Genomic DNA, 25,147 nt, shown 5'->3' on the forward strand with positions numbered 1-25,147 from the left:
CCTAGAGTCATCCTGAGGGAGGGAGGGAGGGAGGGAGGGAGGGAGGGAGGGAGAAAGAAAGGAAGGAAGGAAAAGGGAGGGAGGGAGGGAAGGAAGGAAGGAAGGAAAAGGGAGGGAGGGAAGGAAGGAAGGAAGGAAAGAAGGAAACCTAGAGTCATCCTGAGGGAGGGAGGGAGAAAGGAAGGAAGGGAGGGAGAGAGGGAGGGAGGGAGGGAGGGAGGAAGGAAGGGAGGGAGGAAGGAAGGAAGGAAAGAAGGAAACCTAGTGTCATCCTGAGGGAGGGAGGGAGGGAGGAAGGAAGGAAGGAAGGAAGGAAGGGAGGAAGGAAGGAAGGAAGGGAGGAAAGAAGGAAAGAAAGAAGGAAACCTAGAGTCATCCTGAGGGAGGGAGGGAGGGAGGGAGGAAGGAAGGAAGGAAAGAAAGAAAAAGAAACCTAGAGTCATCCTGAGGGAGGGAGGGAGGGAGGGAGGAAGGAAGGAAGGAAAGAAGGAAAGCTAGAAACCTAGAGTCATCCTGACTCTAGTCTCACATCAGATTGATTATCAAAACCTATTAATTTTACATCTTACATATTTCTTAAATCTGCCTTCTTTTCAAACAGCTTTGAAAAGTATATAAATATATAAATCACATACTTCTGTGCTGGGCAGAGTGGCTCACACCTGTAATCCCAGCACTTTGGGAAGCTGAGGCAGGAGGCTTGCTTGAGGCCAGGAGTTCGAGACCAGCCTGGGCCACAAAAAAGTGAGATCTCATCTCTACAAAAAATTTAAAAAAATTACTTGGGTGTGGTGGTATGCACTTGTAGTCAACTGCTAGTCCTAGCTGAGGTGGGAGGATCACTTGAGCCCAGGAACTTGAAGTTTTCATGGGCTGATTGTGCCACTGCACTCCAGCCTGGGCAACAGAGTGAGACCCTGTCTCTAAAAAAATAATAAATTAATAAATTCTATACTTCTACTTCTTACCTGAAGTAGCCTCCTGCTTCCCCTGCCTTGTTTTGCCTCTGCCACCCACTCCCTGACCCCTTCTACCACACTCCTGCCAGAGATTTTTTTTTTCTAAAATTATAGACCTCCTAAAGTTGCCGATCTGATATTATAAATAAGATTCCATATCAGTTAATTATTGCTGAATAACAAACAATCCCACAACTTAGTGGCTTAAAGCAACAAGGACTGATCATTTCTCAGGATTCCGTGGGTTGGCTGGGTGATTTCCTTGCTGGTTACGCCCGGGCTCCCTCATATGGCTGTATTTGACTAGAGGATCATTTGGGCTGGAAGATCCAAGATGGTCTCTGTGATGTGTCTGACAATTCATGCTGGGTTTCAGAAGGGGCACCTCATGTCTCCTTTTCCTGATGTCTCATCCTCCAGTAGACTAGATCAACTTCCTTCCATGAGGATTTTAGGGCAGCATTCCAAAAGGGAGAAGGGAGAAGCTGTGTGGACTTTTGAGGCCTAGCCTCACGAACCTGCACACTTCACTTCTGCTATATTCTATTTGTCAAAGCAAGTCACAGCCCAGCACAGATTTAAGAACTGGTAAAATAGACTCCACCTCCTGATGGGAACAGCTGTAAAGAATTTATGACCACGTTAACTTACCACTGGGTCCTGATCACCTTTAGGATGAAGTTCAAATATTTTAGCATGGTGCACAAAGTCTTTCAAATCTGGGCTGATTTCTTGCCATATACTGTATCTTTGGCTATAGAGAACTGTTTGTTCTTTAACCTTGCCATAAACCATCACATTTTCATGCTCTTGCTGTTCCTTGCATATTGCTTTGTATAGAGGTGCCATAGTGTATTTTCTTGTTTTTGTGTTACTTAGATTGATTTCCAGTTCGTCATTATGAACCTATAGTAACCATTTTTTAGCAAGTGGAATTACTTATGGAATCAAGAATGTTGATTAAAAAAATTTTTTTTTAAATGCTTTTGATTCTTAATGCTAAACCATTCAGAAAGTTGCCAGGTTATACTCCAATTAGCAAGCTGTGAGAGGACCCAACTTGCTAGAGAGGAAGTAAGAGGTACCTAATACCTCCATAACCAAAATGTATTTTTTAGTTTTTATTACCAATTTAACTCCCCATATTTAAGAAAATTTTACAACCCTAATTAATTTGTTATATGTTTTATAAGCAAATATGGTTAACAGCAGTCTAAAGATACAGGAGCATTCCTGAATAGGTTCAGAGCCGTTTGTTAACCTGGAAAAGTGGGAGGGTCCATACATGCTTTCAAATGACCAGAAATACTTTTCTTTTTGAGAATAATTACTATACAGTATCACTGGCATCTAAGTATTACAAAGAGGGTATAGAAGCTGGGTGTGGTGGGTGGTCCCAGTTTCCTCAGGAGATGGAGGGAGGAGGATTGCTTGAGCCCAGGAGTTTGAAGCTGTAGTATGCATTTACGCACCTTTGAATGTCTACTGTACTCCAGCCTGGGGAACATAGTGAGACTCTGTCTCTAAAAAAGGAGGGATGGGTAGAAATTTGAAAAGGGGTAAAAAATGGGAAGAGGAAAGAGACGACTTAGGGATAAGTTGGCAGAACATAAGTTTGGACAAACAAGTTTCCATCAAGTTTGCTAGATATAGAACTGCCTGATTTTAGCCATTAAGAATGAGAAAGAATAGTTATATAAATTCAAAAGAAATCTGTTCATGTTACTATAGTTTTATAACTTAAAACAAGGATATCTAGCTGGGTTTCTCTTTGTATATCTTTGTTCTATTTTCTATTCATTACATTGTTTCAAAATTTAATTAATTTGTTAGTGGGGCCTTTTATAGCCCTATAACAGACCATTTTGGAAGTTGGAAAATGTAAGTTCTGTGGCAGTGCCTGGAGGTCTGTGTTGTAAAATAATTTATTTAAATCTCTGATGGTTATGAATAATGGTTATGCTCTTAAAAATTATAAAATGCTGTTTTTTCTGTCTGTAAGATGGAAGAATTTCTGCCTCTGCCTGAGAACATTCTCTGATTTTAGATGTGAAAGTATATATTAGTAATATGTTACATACTTAATGAGATCGTTTCTCATTTGTCTTTGAAGCTCTCCGTGGACAGGTTGTTCAGTTCAAGCTCTCAGACATTGGAGAAGGGATTAGAGAAGTAACTGTTAAAGAATGGTAAGTGAATCTGAAAAAATCTCTTAAGTAAATTTAAAAATAATTTGAGTAAAAATAACTATTTTTATTTTTATTTATTTAATGGATAGTTGGAATCTAAATTGAGAAACGTCTTTATAAACACATAATGCATTTTTAAAAGCAATAAGGTAGAATTACCTTGTGTTGATGATATAGTGGTGAAGGAATTTGTCATACATCAAGGTACTTTATTCAATGTGATTTAAAACTGTCAGGTAGTCTGAGCTCTCTTCACTGTACTGAAAATGACTTTAGTAAGAATGTATGTTTGACTTACCATTACCTGATACAGTTTACTTGCATGTTTAGAAGAGATGAAAATATTTTACCAAAAATCACGAATTGAAAAATAAATTTTGAAACATTGAAAAATTATCCAAAAAAGGGCCTGAAAGAAACAAAACCCTTTCATCCTCTACCTCATTTCTTTATTTCACCTTCTGGAAAAATAGCACCTCTGGGTACCGAACTCAGTTTTAGAGGTTGTTAGAAGTGGCAGTTAAGATGAGAAATAGATTACTTCCCACCTTAGATTTACACCATTAAAGATCCTTTTAAGAATCTGGTTCAACCACCTGAACATTCTTTTCTTGTTATTTACTTATTTTTTTACTTCTTTACTTTAAACATTCTTTACTTTAAACATTCTTTACTTATTGTTATTGCTTTATAAGTTAGAAGAGAACTGTAATAACATAAACATACCTTACGGTTATGTCTCTGTTGTCATTGTGGGATTATGGAAATAGCAATGGACTTCAAATCATAAGAGTCTGATCTTGAAACTTATTAGCTGTCCTACCTGTGACTCACTTGGTCTCTTAATGTGTCATATGTGGATAACAGTACTTGCTCTGCCAACCTCTGGAGCATTGAAAGGATCAAAATAATGTCATGTATAAGAAATGCATTTGATAATACCTTCTTTTCAAGACCAAGACAGTAGTAAAAAATCTTTATAGAATTTTTTTTTTTTTGGTAGAGATGGGGTCTTACTATGTTGACCATGCTGGTCTTGAACTCTTGGCCTCAAGTGATCTTCCCACCTGGGCCTTCCAAAGTGTTGGGATTACAGGCATGAGCCACTGCACCCAGCTTTTTTTGATTGTTTTAAAAAACCATTTCTTAATTTCTACCTCTTATTCTGTACACCCATATGCTTAGTATAGGGCTTACGGCTCTTAGAAGGGGAAATTATTTTATTCCTAATAAAATTCTTAAAACTCTTTTAATGAGAAACTAATCATTTGATTAGTTTTTCAGAAGTTCTTTAAGAAATATTAATAGCTTTCTTGAATTCTGTTTTTTTTTCCCTAACTTAATATTGTAAAAAGTAAAGTAGAGGTTCCTCTTCAAAGACGTTCTTCCTCATTTAATTAGGAATAAATAGTAACTTCTCTAAGAAGCAAAATTTATTCAAAGACCTGTGCTAACATTCTTAAATATCTGCTAGCCATGATAAGGAAATCGATGTACTTTATGTTCTTAGCTCCTACAATTTAGCCTAAATATTTGCCCTGGCATGCTTATACTGGCCCAAGCAAGCATTAGGTCATAGCCTGTTCCTCTTCCTTATTTGAAGGTGTTTTTACCTTTCTCAGCATTCCACAGGTTACTTCCTCCTTCCTTTGTTCTCCTCTACCTCTGCCTCTTTTAAAAAGTTCTAAGTTGCTAGCCAATTAGGACAAATACAGAATGTGAGGTCCCGTTCCAGCCAGTGGAAACCCCGGACACAGCAGTAGGTTGGATGTGTCAGGTTATAAATGACCCTGTCTTCTTTGTTAGGTGCACTCTTGTAGCAAAACTGCTGTTGAATGTCCTCTTTCTGCAGGAAGTAAAAATGGCCTTGCTGAGTAAATTACATTTATGTTCAAGTGCTATTTCTTTACAGCACTGAGGAACAAGCATTTCAAACAATATCCATAAATAATTTAAGAAAAAATACGTATTGTGTTGCACTTGAAATGCTAAAGGGCAGAATTCTAGTCTATAAAATGGAGCCTGAGAATAGAAATTTGAATATGTAAGGAAGCATAATTTAACAGAAAGAGTGTGGTTTTGGGTAAGGTTAAATAAAACCTCATTTATTCTTAGAATTTGTGAGAGCAAATGTATGGAAAAAGAAAAAACTACTTAAATTTCACAAATCCTTTGATAAACTTCTAAAACAAGTTTAGATGTTATATATTCTTTTGTCTTAAAGTCTATTTGATAGTATAGCCACTCTAGCTTGCTTGCTTTCTCTCTTTTTTTTTTTTTTTTTGAGAGACAGGGTCTTGCTTTGTAGCCCAGGCTGGTCTCAAACTCCTGAGATTACAGGCTAGCCATCACACCTAGCCTTGTGTGACATACCTTTTTCGATCCTTTTACTTTTTACCATTTGTGTTCTTGAATTTAAATTATATTTCTTAGCATATAGTTGGAGCATTTTTTTAGAATCTATTCTGCCAATCTTTGCCTTTTTATTGGAGTATGTAAACTTTTTAGTGTATATTTTAAAGTTATTTTCTTTGCGGTTGCCCTGAGGATTACAATTAACATGTTAATTTAAAACACTATAATTTGGATTAGTAGAAACTTAATGGAATACAAAGACTTTGCTCCAATATAGCTCTATCGCCTCTTCCTTCCTTTTGCTATTTGTCATACGTATTCCTGTTTTCCTTTTCTAGAATTATTATTCCATTAGCCCAGCATGGTGGCACAGGCCTGTAGTGCCAGCTACTTGGGAGGCTGAGGTGAGAGGATGGCTTGAGCCCAGGATGCAGAGGTTGCAGTGAGCCGAGATCGCATCACTGCACTCCAGTCTGGGCAACAGAGCAAGATCCTGTCTCAAAAAACAGTCTGGGCAACAGAGCAAGATCCTGTCTCAAAAAACAAAACAAAACAAATAATTATCACTCCATATTGAAAGTATTCCATTTTTAAACATCATAAAGCACATCAACACAGTTTTATAAGTATTGCTTTAATGTGGTGGTCTTGTAAATCAGATAGGATGTTTTTTAAAATTACAAACAAAAAGTTACAAATAAAACAAAATACAGATGTGGCCAGGTGTGGTGGCTCATGCCTGTTATCCCAACACTTTGGGGGTCCAAGATGGGAGTACTGCCTGAGGCCAGGAGTTCCAGACTAGCGGGGGCAACATAGCAAAGACCCTGTCTCTACCAACAACCACCACCCAGATGCTCCTTGACTTATGATGGGGATAAGTCATAAACCCATCAAAACTAAAATGTCTTAAGTTGAAAATGTTTAGCCTAGCCTACCTTAAACATGCTTAGAACACGTACCTTAGCCCACATTTGGGCAAAGTCATCTAATACAAAGTCTATTTTAAAAAGAACCATTGAATATCTTTTGCAGTTTATTGAATACTGAAAGTGAAAAACAGAAGGGTTGTATGGGTGCTCAAATTACTGTTTCTACTGAAGGCATATTGTTTTTACACCATCATAAAGTTGAAAAATTATAAAAGTCAGAGACCATCTGTAGTGCCAGTTTTCCAGGGATTTTGCTTTTTGTGGTGATCCAAACCTAGTATTCCCCTTACAGTGGCTGCGAGGCTGCTGATTTGGCTCCTGCTGTGCTAGGGAAAGGAGGATGGAAATTGGGCAAGTTAAAATACTACAAAACTCAGCCCTTTTTCCTGAATACATCCTTCTTAGTTGTTGCAAGCCTTTTTTCTAATTTCCAAAATTCTGAAAAAATAGATTTTTAACAACTTTTGTCACTGTGCTTGTTGTTCATATGGAAGAGCAGATTTTCAGAAGTCTTTAATCCATCATTCTGGAAGTGAAAGTATGTGCTTTTAAACCTGGTTTCTATGTCATGGGTGCTGTTTTATCATAGGCTGAGGACTGGTTAGGATAGGAAGACAAGAAGCAAGAATGACAACAATTATCTGTTGCTGGCAATAAGTCAGAAATAAGTGCTAGAGACATTAAGAATGCCATTAGAATCAAAATTAGATGTATTATTTCAGGTTTGGTCCCATTCCTCCTGTTTTGTTTGCTAAGACTCTCTAGAAAAGCCTGTAAAGTATACCTAAAATGATTATGGGGTTAGAAGGACTTTATATAAGAACAGGCTAAAATAATTTTAGAAAGAAAGACTGGGAGAACTCCTATCTAAAATTCATGAAATTACAAAGGATATGTATTGAGGACATCAATTTTTAAACTTGCTTCTGGAAGTATTGGGCATCCCTTAAAGTTTGGAAAAGGGTAATATAAGACAATAGAAGGAAATACCACTTTAAAAATGTATTTTTAGAACTTATTTTTCTAATAAATGGGTCAGACAGAAAACTTGAGAGTTTAATTAAATTTTTGGATTATAGACTATGGATTGCTTGAAATTTTTTTGAGTATTTCTTGCAGATACATTGAAGAGACTCTGGAAGTCATTATAGTCTTCTCTGAAACATTTCTTAGTACACCATCTGAAAGTAAATGCTAGGCTAGATGAATACTGATCTAACTCAGCATGGCATTTACATCCTTAATATGATCTGTACTTATGATTGTTTATGTAAAAGTGTCTCCTTTCTTTTTCTTTTAGGTATGTAAAAGAAGGAGATACAGTGTCTCAGTTTGATAGCATCTGTGAAGTTCAAAGTGATAAAGCTTCTGTTACCATCACTAGTCGTTATGATGGAGTCATTAAAAAACTCTATTATAATCTAGACGATATTGCCTATGTGGGGAAGCCATTAGTAGACATAGAAACGGAAGCTTTAAAAGGTATTGTAAGTCTGTTAATCTCTTTTACCAAATTGATTATTGGTCTCTTTTTGTCATTGGGTCCCAATTAAAAGTGATCTTTGTTTTTTATTTTTTGTTTTTTTTCTATTCCTATTTATTTTTGGCTCTTGGGGAAATGTAATCTTTTCAGTGTGAAAAAAGGCAACAAGTTCAACACAAAATAGAAATCTGAATTATAGGATAAGACAAAACCAAAGGTTGGGGGAAAAAGGCAATAGCAAAAGGAAGAGATGAGATGTTGCAAAAAAGGTGGAGGATGTCCCATCCTTTCTCCTCTGGGGAATGACTCAAACATTCAGGTGGCATTATGCACTGTTCCACCTAAGTCAGTGATGTTACTCCTTTTGGAGGGGTAAGAAGGTTGGGGATGGACTTTTAATAACTTACAGGATTTGAGTTGGAGTTTTAGAAGCCCAAATCAGGAAAATTGAAAAGGTTCTCTGTGAGTCATGATTATCTTTTGGCCAGTTGCCATGTTAAACATGTGTACAATAACACTTCATTTACCTGAAGACCTGCCTTCTGGAGACCTTAGTGTTCAAAGAGGCAACAAGCTCTCTCAGTAATTAAAGATTAAGGCTATAAATACTGGCCACTAAGAACAAAAATTGGAGTATCTAAAGATGAAATCTAACATAATGGATTGCTCTGTTTGCCACTGATACAAAAAAAAAAAAGCACTCATGTTGGGGATGGTTATAAACTTTTTCAAGAGAAGTTGAAAAAAAAAAAAAGCACTCTTGTTGGGGATGGTTATACACTTTTTCAAGAGAAGTTGAAGAGAAAAGAAGGAAAATTAAAATGAAAGCAAAGATACCAGCATTTAGAAGAAGCAACAACCATGAGACTTAAGTGGTAGATGTCCTGTCAGAAGGTAATTCATCATGAGAATGTTACAGAGGAAAGCTAAAACAGTTGGCAGTCCCAGTGGTAGTAGGCAGCTGGCTGGCTAACTCAGAAGTTCCTTACAGCACTATTGTGGTATACCGAAGTTTTATCATCTAGGAATCAGTTTTGATACTAGGGGCTGCAAGAACAATAGGTTCTGTGACAGAACTCCTAGGCCAGCATTCCCACCGTGGAAGTGCTGAGATAAGATACCTCAGTGTAATTCAGAAGTCTAGAAGGAGTAGTTGAATTACAGTGACTGGCTGACACTTAGTTCTGCAGTCTGTAGAACAATAACTAATATTACAATCTTTTTTTTCCCAGAATCACATTGTATAATTTATAAAATTTTTTTACATTTATTATTCTGTGAAGTATTCCAGTTTAGCAGATGAAGAAACTAAACCCAACTGGAAAGGTTGGACAGGCTGGGCTCGGTGGCTCACACCTGTAATCCCAGCACTTTGGGAGGCTGAGGCGGGTGGATCACAAGGTCAAGAGATCAAGATCGTCCTGGCCAGCGTGGTGAAACCCTGTCTCTACTAAAAATACAAAAATTAGCCTGGCATGGTGTTGTGTGCCTGTAGTCCCAGCTACTCAGGAGGCTGAGGCAGGAGAATCGCTTGAACTGGGAGGCGCAGGTTGCAGTAAGCCTAGATCATGCCACTGCACTCCAGCCTGGCGACAGAGCAAGACTCCATCTCTTAAAAAAAAAAAGAAAAAAAAAAAGAAAGGTTGGACAATTTGCAAAATGGTTGGTGACAGGACCAAAGTTAGAACTTAGATGTCCTGAGTCCTTGTCCAGAATATTTTCTACTATGACATGTTGCCTCTAAAAGCTAGAATATGATTTATTGAAGGCTTCCTACTACTTTTTATTATTATAAAAGCTGGAGGGGTGCATTGCAGAAAGTTCTAAAATACAGAAAACCAAAACAACAAGAAAAATTGTAATGTTCACAGATCACACTCAATACATTCGTGTATATCATTCCAGACATTTTTCTAGGTCATATGTGTACATGTAGGTATTTTTTTAACCAAAATAATATATTGTATATGCTATAGTCCAATCTGTTTGCTTTGTTCATCTATGTTTTCATGACAGTACATTTCAATTTTATTTTTTTGTTTGTTTGAGACGGAGTCTTGCTCTGTCGCCCAGGCTGGAGTACAGTGGTGTGATCTCAGCTCACTGCAACCTCCACCTCCCAGGTTCAAGCAACTCTCCCATCTCAGCCTCCTGAGTAACTGGGACTATAGGTGTGCGCCACTGTGCCTGGCTAATATTTGTATTTTTTTAAAGAGATGGGGTTTCACCGTATTGGCCAGGCTGGTCTTGAACTCCTGACCACAAGTGATCTGCTGGCCGCAGCCTCCTAAAGTGCTGGAATTACAGGCATGAGCCTCCACAATTGGCCTATTTCCATTTTATATGATCGACAGACCATATGTAGATTTCCTGAATTATCCCCAAAATGTCCTTGATATTTCAATTGATTTTTTTTTTTTTTAACTAGGATACAATATAGGACCATACATTGTACCTAGTTGTTATATCTCTTAAGTCTCTTTTAGTCTAGTTTATCCTCTTCTACTTTTGTTTCATGATACTGATTTGAAGAGATTGCCTTTGTTTTGCAGAATGTCAGACTTTTTGGATTTGTCTTGTTGCATTGTGGTGTTATTTAACTTGTTCCTCTAGTCCTTATATTTCCTATAAGCTGGAATTAAGTTTTAAAGGCTGAATTGAGGCTGGGCTCAGTGACTCACACCTGTAATTCCAGCACTTTGGGAGACCAGGGTGGGTGAATCACTTGAGGTCAGGAGTTTGAGACCAGCCTGGCTGGCCAACATGGTGAAACCCCAGGTCTACTAAAAATGCAAACATTAGCCGGGTGTGGTGGCACATGCCTGTAATCTCACTTACTTGGGAGGCTGAGACAGGAGAATTGCTTGAACCCTGGAGGCAGAGGTTGTGGTGAGCCAAGATTGCGCCACTGCACTCCAGCCTGGGCAACAGAGCGAGACTCTATCTCAAAAACAAACAAACAAAAGAAAAAACCAAAACAAAACAAAACAAAAAAATAAAAAATAAAGGCTGAATTCAAGTTAAATATTTTGGGTGGAACACATCATAGATCATGTTGTGTACTTCATGTTGCTTCACATCAGGATACACTTAACATCTGATGACTGCCATAGTGATGCTAAGTTTAAACACTGAACTAGGATAATGATACCCTTACCCCTCTATTGTAGAGTTGTGTTTTCCCCTTTTGTAACCAGAAAATTATGTATGTAGTGTTAGCTTTGACACTAAATAAGTAGGTTCTAATATCATTTGAGATCCTTCCTAGGTCAATAATTTCTTTAGTGGTTGTAGAATGATGATTTTGGGATTCTGTCATTCCTTTAACATTATTAGCTGGCATTCTTCTGTCAAGTGGACCTTTCTCCTCTATCAGTGGGGGCTGTCTGTGTTGGGGCTATCTGTATGCTAACTGTATGAAATACAGTTCCTATGAAATACAGTTCTTACTGGAAAGAAAATAAATGCTTAATTCTTTCCCTTTACTCGTTCTCGAAGTAAGGAGTTCCTTTAGTAGTCACTTCAAATGGTGACACTAATTTTTCCAGCATTCTCAGCGTGTGTTTGAGTGTATGGTCACATGTCGCATAATGATGTTATGGTCAACAACAGACTGCATATACAACGGTGGTCCCATAAGATGATAACACATCTTTACTATACTTCTTTTATGTTTACATATGTTTAAATACACAAATATTTACCATTGTGTTACAGTCACCTACAATATCCAGGACAATAACATGCTCCACAGGTTTGTGACCTGGGAGCAATGGGCTATTTCATATAGCCTAGGTGTGTAGGAGGCTACACCATCTAGATTTGTGTAAGTGCACACTCAAGTTTGGATAATTGTGAAATCACCTAGCAATGCATTTCTCAGAGCATACTCCCATCATTAAGCAATGCATGACTGTATTTCAACTGATTTCATGTGTTTAATCGATTACAGTCATTATTCTTCTGGATGCTCAAACCCATTATAGTGGTGACCCCTTTAAGCTGGCTCCCATGTGTTCTATTAACACGGTCCTGTTAACTTTTAAAAGCTTCCTTGCTTTTGGCACAAAAGATGTTCTGGGATTCACCTCATACTTTTCCCACCCACACCTGGAATCATTCATTTCTTCAGGGGCTCTTGTTCCTTTAAGTATTAGTATAGAATGAGTAAGAGGCTATAATGTGGGCATTAGGGGTGCTTCGTATTACTTTGATTCTAAATTTCTTTTGAAAGACATTATTGGCTAGGCACAGTGGCTCACGCCAGTAATCCTAACATTTTGGGAGGCTAAGGTGGGAGGATCACTTGAGCCCAGGAGTTTGAGACCAGCCTGGGTAACATAACAAGACCTCATCTCTACAAAAAATAAAAAAATTAGCCAAGTGTGGTGGCATGCACCTGTGGTCCCAGCTACTTGGGAGGCTGAGGTGAGAGGATCACTTGAGCCCAGGAGGCAGAGGCTACAGTGAGCTAGTGAGCTCTGTTAATGCCACTGCACTCTAGCCTGGGTGACAGCAGGACCCTGTCTCAAAAAAAAAAAAAAAAAAAAAAAAAAGGCATGCTTTTGTGATTTAGAGAAGTTTAAAGAAAAACAAAACAAAATAAAAAATTCACCTTTAGAATTACCTGAAATAAACACAGATTTTATTTTATTTTATTTTATTTTGATTCAGATTTAGAAAGGAAAGAGTGTTTCATTCTTGGCATAAACTGAGACAAGTAAGGATGCTGAACAGTACTATGGATGTCATGAAATTAGAATGCCCAAGCTGGAAACCAGATTAGATACCAATTTAAGCCATCTAAAAAAGCAAGTTATTTATATGAACAAGTAAACAGTCGGAATTTGTTATTTGTTTTGTTTTGTTTTCTGACATGGGGTCTTGCTCTGTTGTACAAGCTAGAGTGCAGTAGCATGATCATAGCTCATTACAGCCTTGAATTCCTGGGCACAAGCAGTCCTCGCACCTTAACTTCCCGAGTAGTTAGGACTCCATCATGCCCAGCTAATTGGCCTTTTGATTTTTTTTTTTTTTCTTTTTTTTGAGATGAAGTCTCACTCTGTCTCCCAGGCTGGAGTGCAGTGGCACAATCTCAGCTCACTGCAACCTTTGCCTCCTGGGTTCAAGCAATTCACTTGCCTCAGCTACCCGAGAAGCTGGGATTACAGGCATGTGCCACCACACCTGGCTAATTTTTGTATTTTTAGTAGAGATGAGGTTTCACCATGTTGGCCAGGCTGGTCATGAACTGGGCTCAAGTGATCTGCCTGCCTCTGCCTCCCAAACTGCTGGGATTATAGGCATGAGCCACCACACCTGGTGCTGGTTTTGTTTTTAGTTTGTTTTGACATCTCAAGTAAGATCCAACTTAATAAGTCTGGGTATAGCAAATTATAAAATCACAGTACATTTTGTGGGGGGCCTGTTTTTTTCTGGAGAATTTTTTCACAAAAATTAATATTTTCTGTAACATGATAAATCTTAAAGAAATTATGCTGAGTGAAAGAAGCCAGACCCCATCCTTCAAAAGAAAACATGCTCTATGATTCCATGTACATAAAATTTTAGAAAATCCAAACTAATCTGTAATGACAGAAAAGCAATGAGTGGTTGCCTGGTGATGGAGTATGCAGGGTAGGAAGGGTTGGGAAGGAGGGATTACCAAGGGGTACGACGAAACTTCTGGAAGTGATAGACATGTTCATTATCTTGATTATGGTGATGTTTTATGAGTATATACATATTTCAAAGCTTATCAGTTTTTATATATATATATATATTTGTTTGTTTTGTTTTTTGTTGTTTTTTTCCGAGACGGAGTCTCACTCTGTCGCCAGGCTGGAGTGCAGTGGCATGATATTGGCTCATTGCAACCTCCGACTCCCTGGTTTAAGTGAATCTCCTGCCTCAGCCTCCTGAGTAGCTGGGATTACAGGCAGGCGCATACCACCACACCCAGCTAATTTTTGTGTTTTTAGTAGAGACAGGGTTTCACCATGTTGGCCAGGATAGTCTCGATCTCCTGACCTTGTGATCCATCTGCCTTGGCTTCTCAAAGTCCTGGGATTACAGGCGTAAGCCACTGCGCTGAGCCTCAGGCTTTATATTTTATGTATGTGCAGTTTATTGTGTGTCAGCTGTATCTCAATAAAGCTTAGAACAAAATTAATGACATCAGATAGGTTATATTTACAGTAGAAATTATCTGACAATATTCTACATAAACAACTGATAACTTGCTAGCCATTCTATTTCATTTGCCATTCATAATATGTTCTAAACAATTATCTTGCATGCTAGTTTTATTTCACACCTGTACCTTTTTGCTTTTACATTTGGACTTGTTTTTTATATTTTTATTGTAATAATAAACTATGAAGCATAAGCCCATGTATCAAATAAGCAGGCCTATAGAACATTACCTTCAGTTTAATGAGAGAAATTTATATATGCTTCATTTTAATTGTGGAAATGAGAAAGATTTCTAAATATTTTATGTATATATTTTCTTAAGCAAGAATTTGTAGTAATATTGAATTTACGTTTTTTCTGTCTTAATGCTAGTAAAACCAATTATATAAAAAATTAACAAAAGTCTTCTAGAAGTATAAATTATATTATTAACATTTTACAGGTGGAAAGTTATTACAGCATAGAGCCATGAAGGGTAGAAGAGATCAGGACTAGACATCTTAATAGTAGTATTGGAAATTAAGTCCTATCTTGTAATGCCAATTATATTCTATAGTACTGTCTTTTGTAACATAGTCGTAGTCTGCTTTTCAAAGCTGGAGGGTCATGGTAATTTTGGTGAGGGAAACTGTATTTGTGACCTCCAAGTTCTATCTATGAGTGCTTTGACTATAGACAGACCTCTACTTAAAAACAGTTTATTGGACTCACTTATGCCAACTTGTATCTGTGACATATAAGAAGGTATATATTATTTTAAAAATTGCAAGTTGAAATCCAGTTACTTAATTTTTTTTTTTTTTTTTTTAGTTACTTAACATTATCACCATTATATCAAAGCTATTCCATGTTTCAGTGCCTTGTCGACTGTAAACTTGGTTTAGACCATGTGCAGTCACTCATGCCTGTAGTTCGAGCACTTTGGGAGGCCCAAGTAGGAGGATGATTTGAAGCCAGGAGTTTGAGACTAGCCTGGGCAACACAGCAAAACCTCATCTCTACAAAAATTTTTACAAATTAGCCAAGTGTGGTGGAGCACACCTGTAGTCCCAGCTATACAGGAGGCTGAGGTGGGAGGATCACTTGAGCCCAGGAGTTTGAGGCTGCATTGAGCTATAATTGTGCCACTGCATTCCAGCCAAGGGACAGAGCAAGACCCAGTTTCTTAAAAAAAATACACACACAAAACAAACAAAAAAATTAGATGGGTGTGGTAGTACACCCCTGTAGTCCTGTCTACTCAAACAGAGGAAACCCTGTCTCAAAACCAAAAGAAAACTAAAACCAACTCAGTTTAAATTGTGTTACCTCGAGTTGTCTTTACGGCTGATGTGGTGACAGATGCTTTCTGTACCCTCTATTTATTTAATACAGTAAAATGATTCCTCACTTTTCTAAACAACTAGAGCTCTTTGTACCAAAACTTTTCAAAAACTTTTTTTTCAGAGAAATCATTAATTTTGTTTTTAAAACTTCATATATGTTACTTCTTAAAGTGAGGATATTGAGTAAGCTTTTTTGCTTATGCAAAGACACGTTATGAACATTCACTATTATACTATAAACAATACAATTCTGCATTTGATTTTTAGTTTTTCAGCCTGTTTAGATTGTCATTGTGCCAGGTCATCACTCACCTTCCTTTCTGAGAAGACATATAACCAAGTTTGTTAAGAAGTATTTGCTAACAGTGGCAAATAGGAGCTGATGAACAGTCTAAATACCTTTCCTCTGGGTCAAGTGCACGGTTTTAATGCTGAGGCTGTGTGGCACCTATTTTAGGTACTCTGGGCCATGAAGCTTTATTAAGATGAAGTTGCCAGGATGCTCTACCACCAGATAAGTGGAGAGTTACTATACCTAATTGAGAGGTACCATGGGGCAGTGAAAGGAGGAGAAAGAGGCACGTGAGCTTTAGGGGAATACTTTATAAAACTAACATTATTCTGCCATTATATTGCATTTACCCCTTAACATCAACATATATTGTTGATTGGTTTCTCTGTGCTAATACTATATATACATCTCATTTAACAAATGTAATATCTGCTTTTGACACATGGACCATTGAGACTCAGAGGTTAAATTACCTGCCTATGATTACATAGCTACTAAGTGGTGGAGCTAGGATTTGACCTCAGCTCTGTTTAATGTGAAAGCCCATGCTCCTAACCACTTTGTTACACTGATAATTTAGTTCAGAGAGGATGGATATCTGCTTCATTTTGCATCTAAACCAATGGGACTTACTTTCTAATACTGTACATATGCATATTTACAAAATTCTGCTGCAGCAACACAGTTTAGTTTATAAATACATAGATTTTATAATATTGAAATGTTTACCAGGATTAGTATAAAATGTTTTAAAGAAAAGCTCTTTGACATAAAACCATTCCAAGAATGTAGTATATCATCTAACTAAATTACATTCAGTAACATAAATTGCATAGTTCAATGCTAGGCATAGTGGGTGCTCTTGGTAGCTATAACTGTTCATTTTGTACAGCCTATTGTAGATTAAATTGATTGAATTCACTGTTTTAATAATTTGAAATGAAAAAGACAATGCAATGAAATGTCCAGTTTGGATGTCCTTAATTTTCAATTTATAAACATTTGGTTGAAATATAAATTGAATGAAGAAAGGTCTTCCAAACACACTTGAATACTTTAGTATTTCAAAGCATTTTCCTTAAAAGAATTTCTCCTAGCTGAGTGAATTAATTGGATCACTTAATGTTGTTCTTAGAAATACCTAAGAATATTGCAGTTTCACAGTTTTATCAATTCATATTATTCTTTTATTTAGTTAACCTGAAATAATGTGGTTTTATTATAAATTTGCTTTCTACAAGGAATTACCTTAACACTAAATTGACAGGCTTCATAAGAAAAAGTGCTTACTTACCAGAGTTCGTTTGCTGTTTCTTAAAATTAGTTAAAGCTTTAACTGTACTCTAATTCCCTAACCGAAGATCAATCATCAAAGGCTAAAATCTCACATGTTAGATTGTAATGCTAGAAACATGAAAGTCATATCAACTGGGGAGACTTGTGAAATTCAAGTTTGGTCAACTTCGTCCCCCTTAGAGTCCGTTTCTACATTGATAACTTTAAGAAATCTGTCCTGCATACTCATAACCTTTTTGTAATCAGAGGAAAAATATGTGTAAAAACACTGAAGGAGGACAAGGCAGGAGGATCACTTGAAGCCAGAAGTTCAAGACGAGCCTGGGCAATGAAGTGAGACACTGTCTGTATTTAAAAAAAAATAATAAAAAAGCAAAAAATAAAACACTTTGAAAATTATTTAAAGTGCTGTGTAGTAAGGTGGTATTTTATTACTTGGTTAAGAGACAGCATTCTTCCAACAACTACATGACTATTAGAAGTAATACATGAGTGACTTCTCACAAGTAAGTTTGTCACTCATATTTACACCCAACTTACTCTAAAAGGGTAGTACTTTATAGTTAATGTATCACAAAATGTTTTCCAGAAAGGTGAGTAGCAACAAATTACTTGGTCTTTTGGAAATAATGTAATAATTTTTGTATATGATATATTTGGATATTTATACCTTGTCTTCAGCAAATATGCATTATCCAAGTTAGCATTGGAGTTCCTACCATATTGGGGTTCCTACCATTGAATCCCCTGATTTTCCTTTGGATCTTGGTTCCTCATGCTAATCTTTCTTACTCATTTCTCCAATGACTTTAACAGATGTAGGGAATATACAGGGATTCTGAAAATTCAACAAAATTATACCTTGAACTATAGGAGTTGTATTCTAGCTACTTTGACCAGAAAGAAAATTTACTAGGTCCATGAACTAATGGAAACAGCACAGACTGAGTCAGCCCCAGGACTGAATTCAGCAATTAGATTTATTAGGTGTCTGACCTTGAGCCAATCCGTTCAGTCAAACCTCACTTTTTAAAATGTCTGTAAAATGGGGTTAATAACACCTATCTTAAACAGTCGGAATGAAAAGTAAATTAAGATACTGCATATGCAGCACAGTATTTGACACATAATAGGTGCTCAATACAAGTTTTGGGGTTTTTTCTCTTCCCTTCCTCACCTTTAGGAGAATTTCTTTGTAGCTCCACTGGGCCAATTCATAGACTAGTAAAGAGGAATGAATAGACTGTCTCATTACAGTTGTAGCAGTAGAAGATTTTTATTTACCTAGAAATGAATGTCAAAACTGTCAAAGCAAATTCAGTTGTCTGTTCATTTTCAGAAGTTCTGTCAGTCTTTAATCTACCAATTCAGACTGATTCTGCTATACATATACATCACTGATCTCCTAACAGCAGAATTTGACAATTAAATGTTCTCAATAACATTTTTCTTTTGCGTGCAGAAATATATGCTAGTAGCCTGAGATGCTTTTTCTAATTACAAGAACCCAGAACTAGAGAATAAAACAACCAAATTAGCATTAGCCATAGCAGTTCTTTTTTCTTTTTCTTTTTTCTTTTTCTTTTTCTTTTTGAGGCAGCCTTGCTCTGTCACCCAGGCTGGAGTGCAGTTGTGCGATCATGACTCATTGCAGCCTTTACCTCTTGGGCCCAAGTGATCCTCCCACTTCAGCCTCCTGAGTAGCTGACACTACAGGCACACCCCACCACACCTGGCTAATTTTTAAATTTTTTGTAGAGAGAGGGTCTCCCTGTGTTGCCCTGGCTGATCTTTAACTCCTGGCCTCAAGCAGTTCTCCCACCTTTACCTCCCAAAGTGTTCGGGTTACAGGTGTGAGCAACCATGCCCAGCCACCACGCATTTCTTAAACTATTCAAAGCAGAGCAAACTTTTAAATACTATGTCATCTCAGGAAAGTGTTTAAGATTGTCAAAGATTTTATGATTCTTGTCTGGTGCGGATTTTTTTGAGACTGGGTCTCACTTTTTCACCCAACCTAGAGTGTAGAGGTGCCAACATGGCTCATTGCAGGCTCGACTTCCTGGGCTTAAGTGATTCTCCTTCCTCAGCTTCCTGTGTAGCTGGGACCACACATGTGTGCTATCGTACCCAGCTAATTTTTAAAATTCACTTGTAGAGACAGGGAGTCTCACTTTATTGCCCAGGCTGGTCTTAAACTCCTAGGCTCAAGTAAGTGATCCACCCACCTTGGCCTGCTAGAGTATTGGGATTACAGGCATGAGCCATGTGCCAAGCCCATTCTTTCATGTAATTTATCTTACATTTGATCCTTATTCCACACTGCTTATAAATATAAATGAGAATTTTATTAGAAAAATGTTCAAAATACAGTTTTTTTTTGTTTTTTGTTTTTGTTTTTTTTTTTGAGACAGGGTCTCACTGTCATCCAGGCTGGAATACAGTGATGCAAGCTCATTGCACCCTTGACCTCCTGGGCTCAAGCAATCCTTCCATCTTGGTCTCCCAAGTAGCTGGGACCACAGGCGTGTGCCACCAAGCTTAGCTAATTTTTAAATTTTTTGTACAGATGGGGTCTCCTTATGTTGCCACAGCTAGTCTTGAATGCCTGGGCTCAGGTGATCCGCCTGCCTTGACCTCCCAAATTGCTGGGATTGCAGGCATGAGCCACTGCACCTAGCCACAACACATTTTAAAATTTCTTGAGGAAAACTCTCTTTTTTTAACTTGTAGCTGCTATATTATTTCAACAGGAGTGACATATCCACCAGATACTAATAATTAAAAAGTACCAGGTACCAGCACACATACGCCCCCACTCAACCCATACCATTAGGATAGTTGTGTTTTCCTGTTCTGAAGTAGTTCAACTTTTGTACATTTAGACGATAACTTGAATTTATTTAGATATTATAGGCCACTAAGATTTAAAAAAAAAAAATTCAACTGAAGTTAAGTTTTACCTTGTTACCAGATTCAGAAGAAGATGTTGTTGAAACTCCTGCAGTGTCCCATGATGAACATACACACCAAGAGATAAAGGGCCGAAAAACACTGGCAACTCCTGCAGTTCGCCGTCTGGCAATGGAAAACAATGTAAGTTCTCTTAATATTTAAGTCTGAGATTGTATAGAAAGTGTACATTTGTATCTCTGAAAAATTAGCCAACTATCCCATGATGAAATGGCTCAGTGAAATTAAGGAAACATGAAAATATTTGCTACTGAAAAATGATAGTTGCATAAAAATACATGGGAGAAAAGAGAAGTTGTAAACTTATTACTTACTGTCAGTTGAGCAGTGTGATTTTATTATTCTTTCTTGGAGTCTAATAACAGTAAGAGCTACCATTTATTGAGCACTTGTAAATACCAGGTCTTAGGTCAGGTATTCTAGAGGCACAGCACGAGATAGGAATTTGAAGGAGGGAAAACCTGTAAAGGGAATGAAGGAGGCAGGATAAGAAAGGGAAGAGAAGGGAAACTGGCCAGACATGGTTATGGTATCAATCATCTGGCCTGTCCCAAAGCTTGCCATGGTCCTAAGGAAAAAAAGAAAGACTCCGGCCTGATCTGAGGGTGAAGGGGAGAACCACAGAATTACTGCTTTGAGGCAAGGAGGTCCGCCTTTTGTATTTCCTCTGCCAGTCATTGACTGAATGGAAGGTGGAATGCCAGGCAGGGTGGCTCCCTGGCACTGGGATAGGTATTTACATATTCTCATTTAACCCCGTAAGATAAGGAGCTGTTTTAAGACTTGGAGGGTTTAAGTAACTAGTCTAAGGTCACACAGCTAACACAGCAACAGAGCTAGGATTCGAAAGTGAGTCTGTATCACTCCAAAACCTGTGCTCTTAGACGTTACATACAGTCTCAACAATCATTGCCTCCATTATTTGAGCACATATGTGCCAGACACTATAGACACATTATCTGTAATCCTCACAAGGACCCTGCAGGAAGGTTGATTAACTTATCTAAAACCAAGTAAACTGAACTAGGAATTTGAACACAAATCTTTCTGGTTCTGAAGCCTGAATACTTTCTACTGTGCCCCACCATGAGACTTTTTTTTTTTGTCTCTTTTTGAGAAAAGTAAGGTTGCTATGGGAAAAAAATAAAAGTTTATATTTTGTGAAATATGTAATAGAGTCATTAAAATGTTCATATTCTTTCAGCCAGTTATCCTGCCACAGGGGAACAATTCCCAGAAAATAATCTAGGATACATTCTTCCTTGTATTTTATATAGCCAAAAATTAGAAGATGCATACGTGTTCAAAGTCAAATTATGTTATGTATCCTTGATGAAATTTTATGTAACCCTTAAATGTGTTTAAGTATGAAGACCATTTGGCATAGCAGAAAATAGATATAGTAACATGTAACACTAGGTTATTAAGGGCATCCGATGAAATAATGATTTAACATATTGCTTTGAAATCTATAAAGCATTTTAATAATTTTTTTCTTAATAATATAGAAAGGGGCCGGGCGCGGTGGCTCAAGCCTGTAATCCCAGCACGTTGGGAGGCCGAGACAGGCGGATCACGAGGTCAGGAGATCAAGACCATCCTGGCTAACACGGTGAAACCCCGTCTCCACTAAAAAATACAAAAAACTAGCCGGGCGAGGTGGCAGGCGCCTGTAGTCCCAGCTACACAGGAGGCTGAGGCAGGAGAATGGCGTAAACCCGGGAGGTGGAGCTTGCAGTGAGCTGAGATTGTGCCACTGCACTCCAGCCCGGGCGACAGAGTGAGACTCCATCTCAAAAAAATAATAATAATAATAATAATAATAATATAGAAAGGAATATATAGAAGAAATGTATGATTTCGCTTTCCTAAAACACTCCCTCAAGATGTGGATAGGATACTTGGGTAGAATGCTTGTGTGATTACTAAAAATTAAATATTGGATTTAGTTGTCAGAAATCATCTTTTTTTCTTTCAGTTTGCATATTTATGAATTGAGGTTGTTTAAAATTAAGAACCAGTGGCATTTACAGTTGTTTGTAACTGCCTAAAAATTATTTGTTTAAATTTTCATAGTCCATTTGTTACACACTTAGTGTTTGCCTTAGTAAAGTCCTTTATTATTTTAGACATCCTTAGAGATGCACTAATACAAATGAAATGGGGCCTATTCCTAAGAAATTAATACATACTATATGTGAGGAGATCATTCCAAGCTCTTATGTTTGTTTGTATATAAATAGAATTAAATGTTTTGTATTGATCTTTCCAAAGCAACTACTAGAAAAATAACATTTGAGAGAGCTTTTGTATTATGATCATCTAAGCTGTTACATTTTTAACTGATAGCCAACGTCAGAAACATTGGTCTAAATTTGGTAGAGCATTTAGTTTCTCTTAAATTCTCAGCTCTCCCTCTTCTTATGTAGTCCCCAAGAATAGAAAAGGTCGAGTAAGAATTATGCAAGAGATTTTAAAATACTTGAGTATAAAAATGTAAGTTTTCAGCTGGGCAAAGTGGCTCATGCCTGTAATTCCAGCACATTTGGGAGGCTGAGTTGAGAGGATGGCTTGAGGCTAGGAGTTCAAGACCAGCCAGGGCGACAGAGTGAGACCCTGTCTCTACAAAATTTTGTTTTAAAAAGTAAGTTTTCATAAATAGCTCTAGATTATATATAATATAGATACCCATTGGTTATCACATGCACATGTGAACCGTGTATACAAAGTAATAAATGATTACTTAAGTAGAAAATGAAAAGGTTATTTCTTTTTACTAATTTATTGGACAGATATATTTTACCGTCAACTGATCAAATTCCATTTTGAAACTTTAATGATATTTTTAAGTAGTTGTATTTTTGGCATTAAAATATATCATTTTTTAGATTAAGCTGAGTGAAGTTGTTGGCTCAGGAAAAGATGGCAGAATACTTAAAGAAGATATCCTCAACTATTTGGAAAAGCAGACAGGAGCTATATTACCTCCTTCACCAAAAGCTGAAATTATGCCACCTCCACCAAAGCCAAAAGACATGACTATTCCTATACCAGTATCAAAACCTCCAGTATTCACAGGCAAAGACAAAACAGAACCCATAAAAGGTAATGATAATAATAACAATAATATAAGGCAATAGTTCATTTATTTTGGGGGAAGCTACCTCAGTAAACTATACGTTACTAATATGGTGTTTTTAAGTCTTACTGAAGGGAAAGTTCAACCTCAGTCAGCATATAATTTATTTTTTTATTTTTTTTGTTTTTGATACGGATTTTTGCTCTTGTTGCCCAGACTGGAGTGCAGTGGCACGATCTCAGCTCACTGCAGCCTCCGCCTCTCAGGTTCAAGCGATTCTCCTGCCTCAGCCTCCTGAGTATCTGGGATTACAGGTGCATGCCACCATGCTCAGCTAATTTTTTGTATTTTTAGTAGAAACAGGGTTTCATCATGTTGGCCAGGCTGGTCTCGAACTCCTGACCTCGGACTCCCAAAGTGCAGAGATTACAGGCATGAGCCACTCACCGTGCCTGGCCATAATTTTTAAATGATGAAATAACAGCTTTTCCGGGAAACACTTCCAATTTATGTATACCATTAACTTCTGAAGAGGAATACATTAGCAGGTTTCTTGAAGTATAAACTTGTATACTGATAATTGCTCTGTTTGAAGACACACAGGATATTTTAAACATTCACTGTTTGTAGTTAGCTTTCAAAATAACTAGTTCTGATTTGTTATTTATAAACTCTTGGAATGATTAACTTCCAGAAGAGTGGCTTTGCAGGAAAGCTGTTAGGGAAATACATGGCTTGCATTCTTTTGAATTTTTTATATAACACAGCATTTAATGCAGTTACCTGCTATGTTATTGCATTTGCTACTGAGTGTCATGATGCAGTCAATGTTCCAGCTTTGAAATTAGTGACTTTCAATGTAAGGTAACGTAATGAAGAGAGTAGTAAGAAGAAGGGTTTAACTGAGAGAGTAAAGGACATTAGAGAACCTTCCATTTTAGTTTCTTTAAAAAAAAAAAAAGGATGAAGAGATTTAAGAATTTAAATAAATGAATAACAATTGAATACTTTTCAGGCTTTCAGAAAGCAATGGTCAAGACTATGTCTGCAGCCCTGAAGATACCTCATTTTGGTTATTGTGATGAGGTTGACCTTACTGAACTGGTTAAGCTCCGAGAAGAATTAAAACCCATTGCTTTTGCTCGTGGAATTAAACTCTCCTTTATGCCTTTCTTCTTAAAGGTGAGATTTCATTCATTTCAAACAAAGCTTGAGTAGGACATTTATTTGTTTGTTTGTTTTTTTGAGACAGAGTTTTGCTCTTGTCAACCAGGCTGGAGTGCAATGGCGCGAACTTGGCTCACTGCAACCTCTGCCTCCCGGGTTCAAATAATTCTCTTGCCTCAGCCTCCCAAGTAGCTGGGAATACAGGCACCTGCCACCATGCCTGGCTAATTTTGTATTTTTAGTAGAGACATGGTTTCACCATGTAGGTCAGTCTGGTCTCGAACTCCTGACCTCAGGTGATCCACACCCACCTCGGACTCCCAAAGTGCTGGAATTCCAGGCATGAGCCACCGCATCTGGCCCCCCAAGTAGGACATTTAAATTTTGCTTTGCCAACATGCAATGTGTTGACTGTGGCCTTGAATAAAAATATTACTTTTCACAACATCAAATAGAAAATGTGCCATTTCTTTGTTCAATAGGAAATTATAAAATTGAAATGTCTATATCATATGTTTAGCCACTTATCTTTGAGCTAGGTAGAGACAATTCTGCCAGTTAAGTAAAGCCTTTAATCCTAAAAGGATCACTCCAGCCAAGTCCTGGTTTGAACTAAAATGAGACTTGATATTAATTTTGCAATATCACTGATATATATTTAATATTTATTTTCATTTATTCAACAAACTTATATTGAGGCTCCTGGGAATCATTTCTAGTGCTAAGCCTTGGGACCAGTATAAAATGGAGTAAGATCATCAGCTGACCTTGAGCAGCTTACAGTCTAGCTCACATTAGTGACTGTGCAGCAGCTACCATGTGCCCGGCTCCATACTAAGCATGCTGTATACATTATCTCTTAATTCTCAAGTAACCCTGACATGTAAATATTACTGTCCCCA

General features: G+C 37.4%; 1 protein-coding gene across 24 annotated transcripts in view; it reads left to right on the top strand.

Moving 5' to 3' along the window:
• Window positions 1-25,147, top strand: part of DBT (dihydrolipoamide branched chain transacylase E2) — a 106,239-nt gene that overhangs the window by 27,564 nt on the left and 53,528 nt on the right. For 18 of the 24 annotated variants that reach the window (XR_012417233.1, XR_012417231.1, XR_012417254.1 and 15 more), the window contains 5 exons: window positions 3,073-3,148; window positions 7,736-7,917; window positions 20,001-20,122; window positions 22,888-23,104; window positions 24,094-24,260. Coding sequence is in view for 16 of the 24 variants with exons in the window: in XM_074000714.1 (XP_073856815.1) it covers window positions 3,073-3,148; window positions 7,736-7,917; window positions 20,001-20,122; window positions 22,888-23,104; window positions 24,094-24,260 (764 nt within the window). In the remaining 8 variants the exon portion in view is untranslated. The remainder of the gene's footprint in view (window positions 1-3,072; window positions 3,149-7,735; window positions 7,918-20,000; window positions 20,123-22,887; window positions 23,105-24,093; window positions 24,261-25,147) is intronic. The other 6 variants (XR_012417260.1, XR_012417266.1, XR_012417272.1 and 3 more) reach the window with 1 other exon arrangement.

The sequence above is a fragment of the Macaca fascicularis genome, chromosome 1 (genome assembly GCF_037993035.2).
Source record: "Macaca fascicularis isolate 582-1 chromosome 1, T2T-MFA8v1.1".
Classification (NCBI taxonomy): Eukaryota; Metazoa; Chordata; class Mammalia; order Primates; family Cercopithecidae; genus Macaca; species Macaca fascicularis.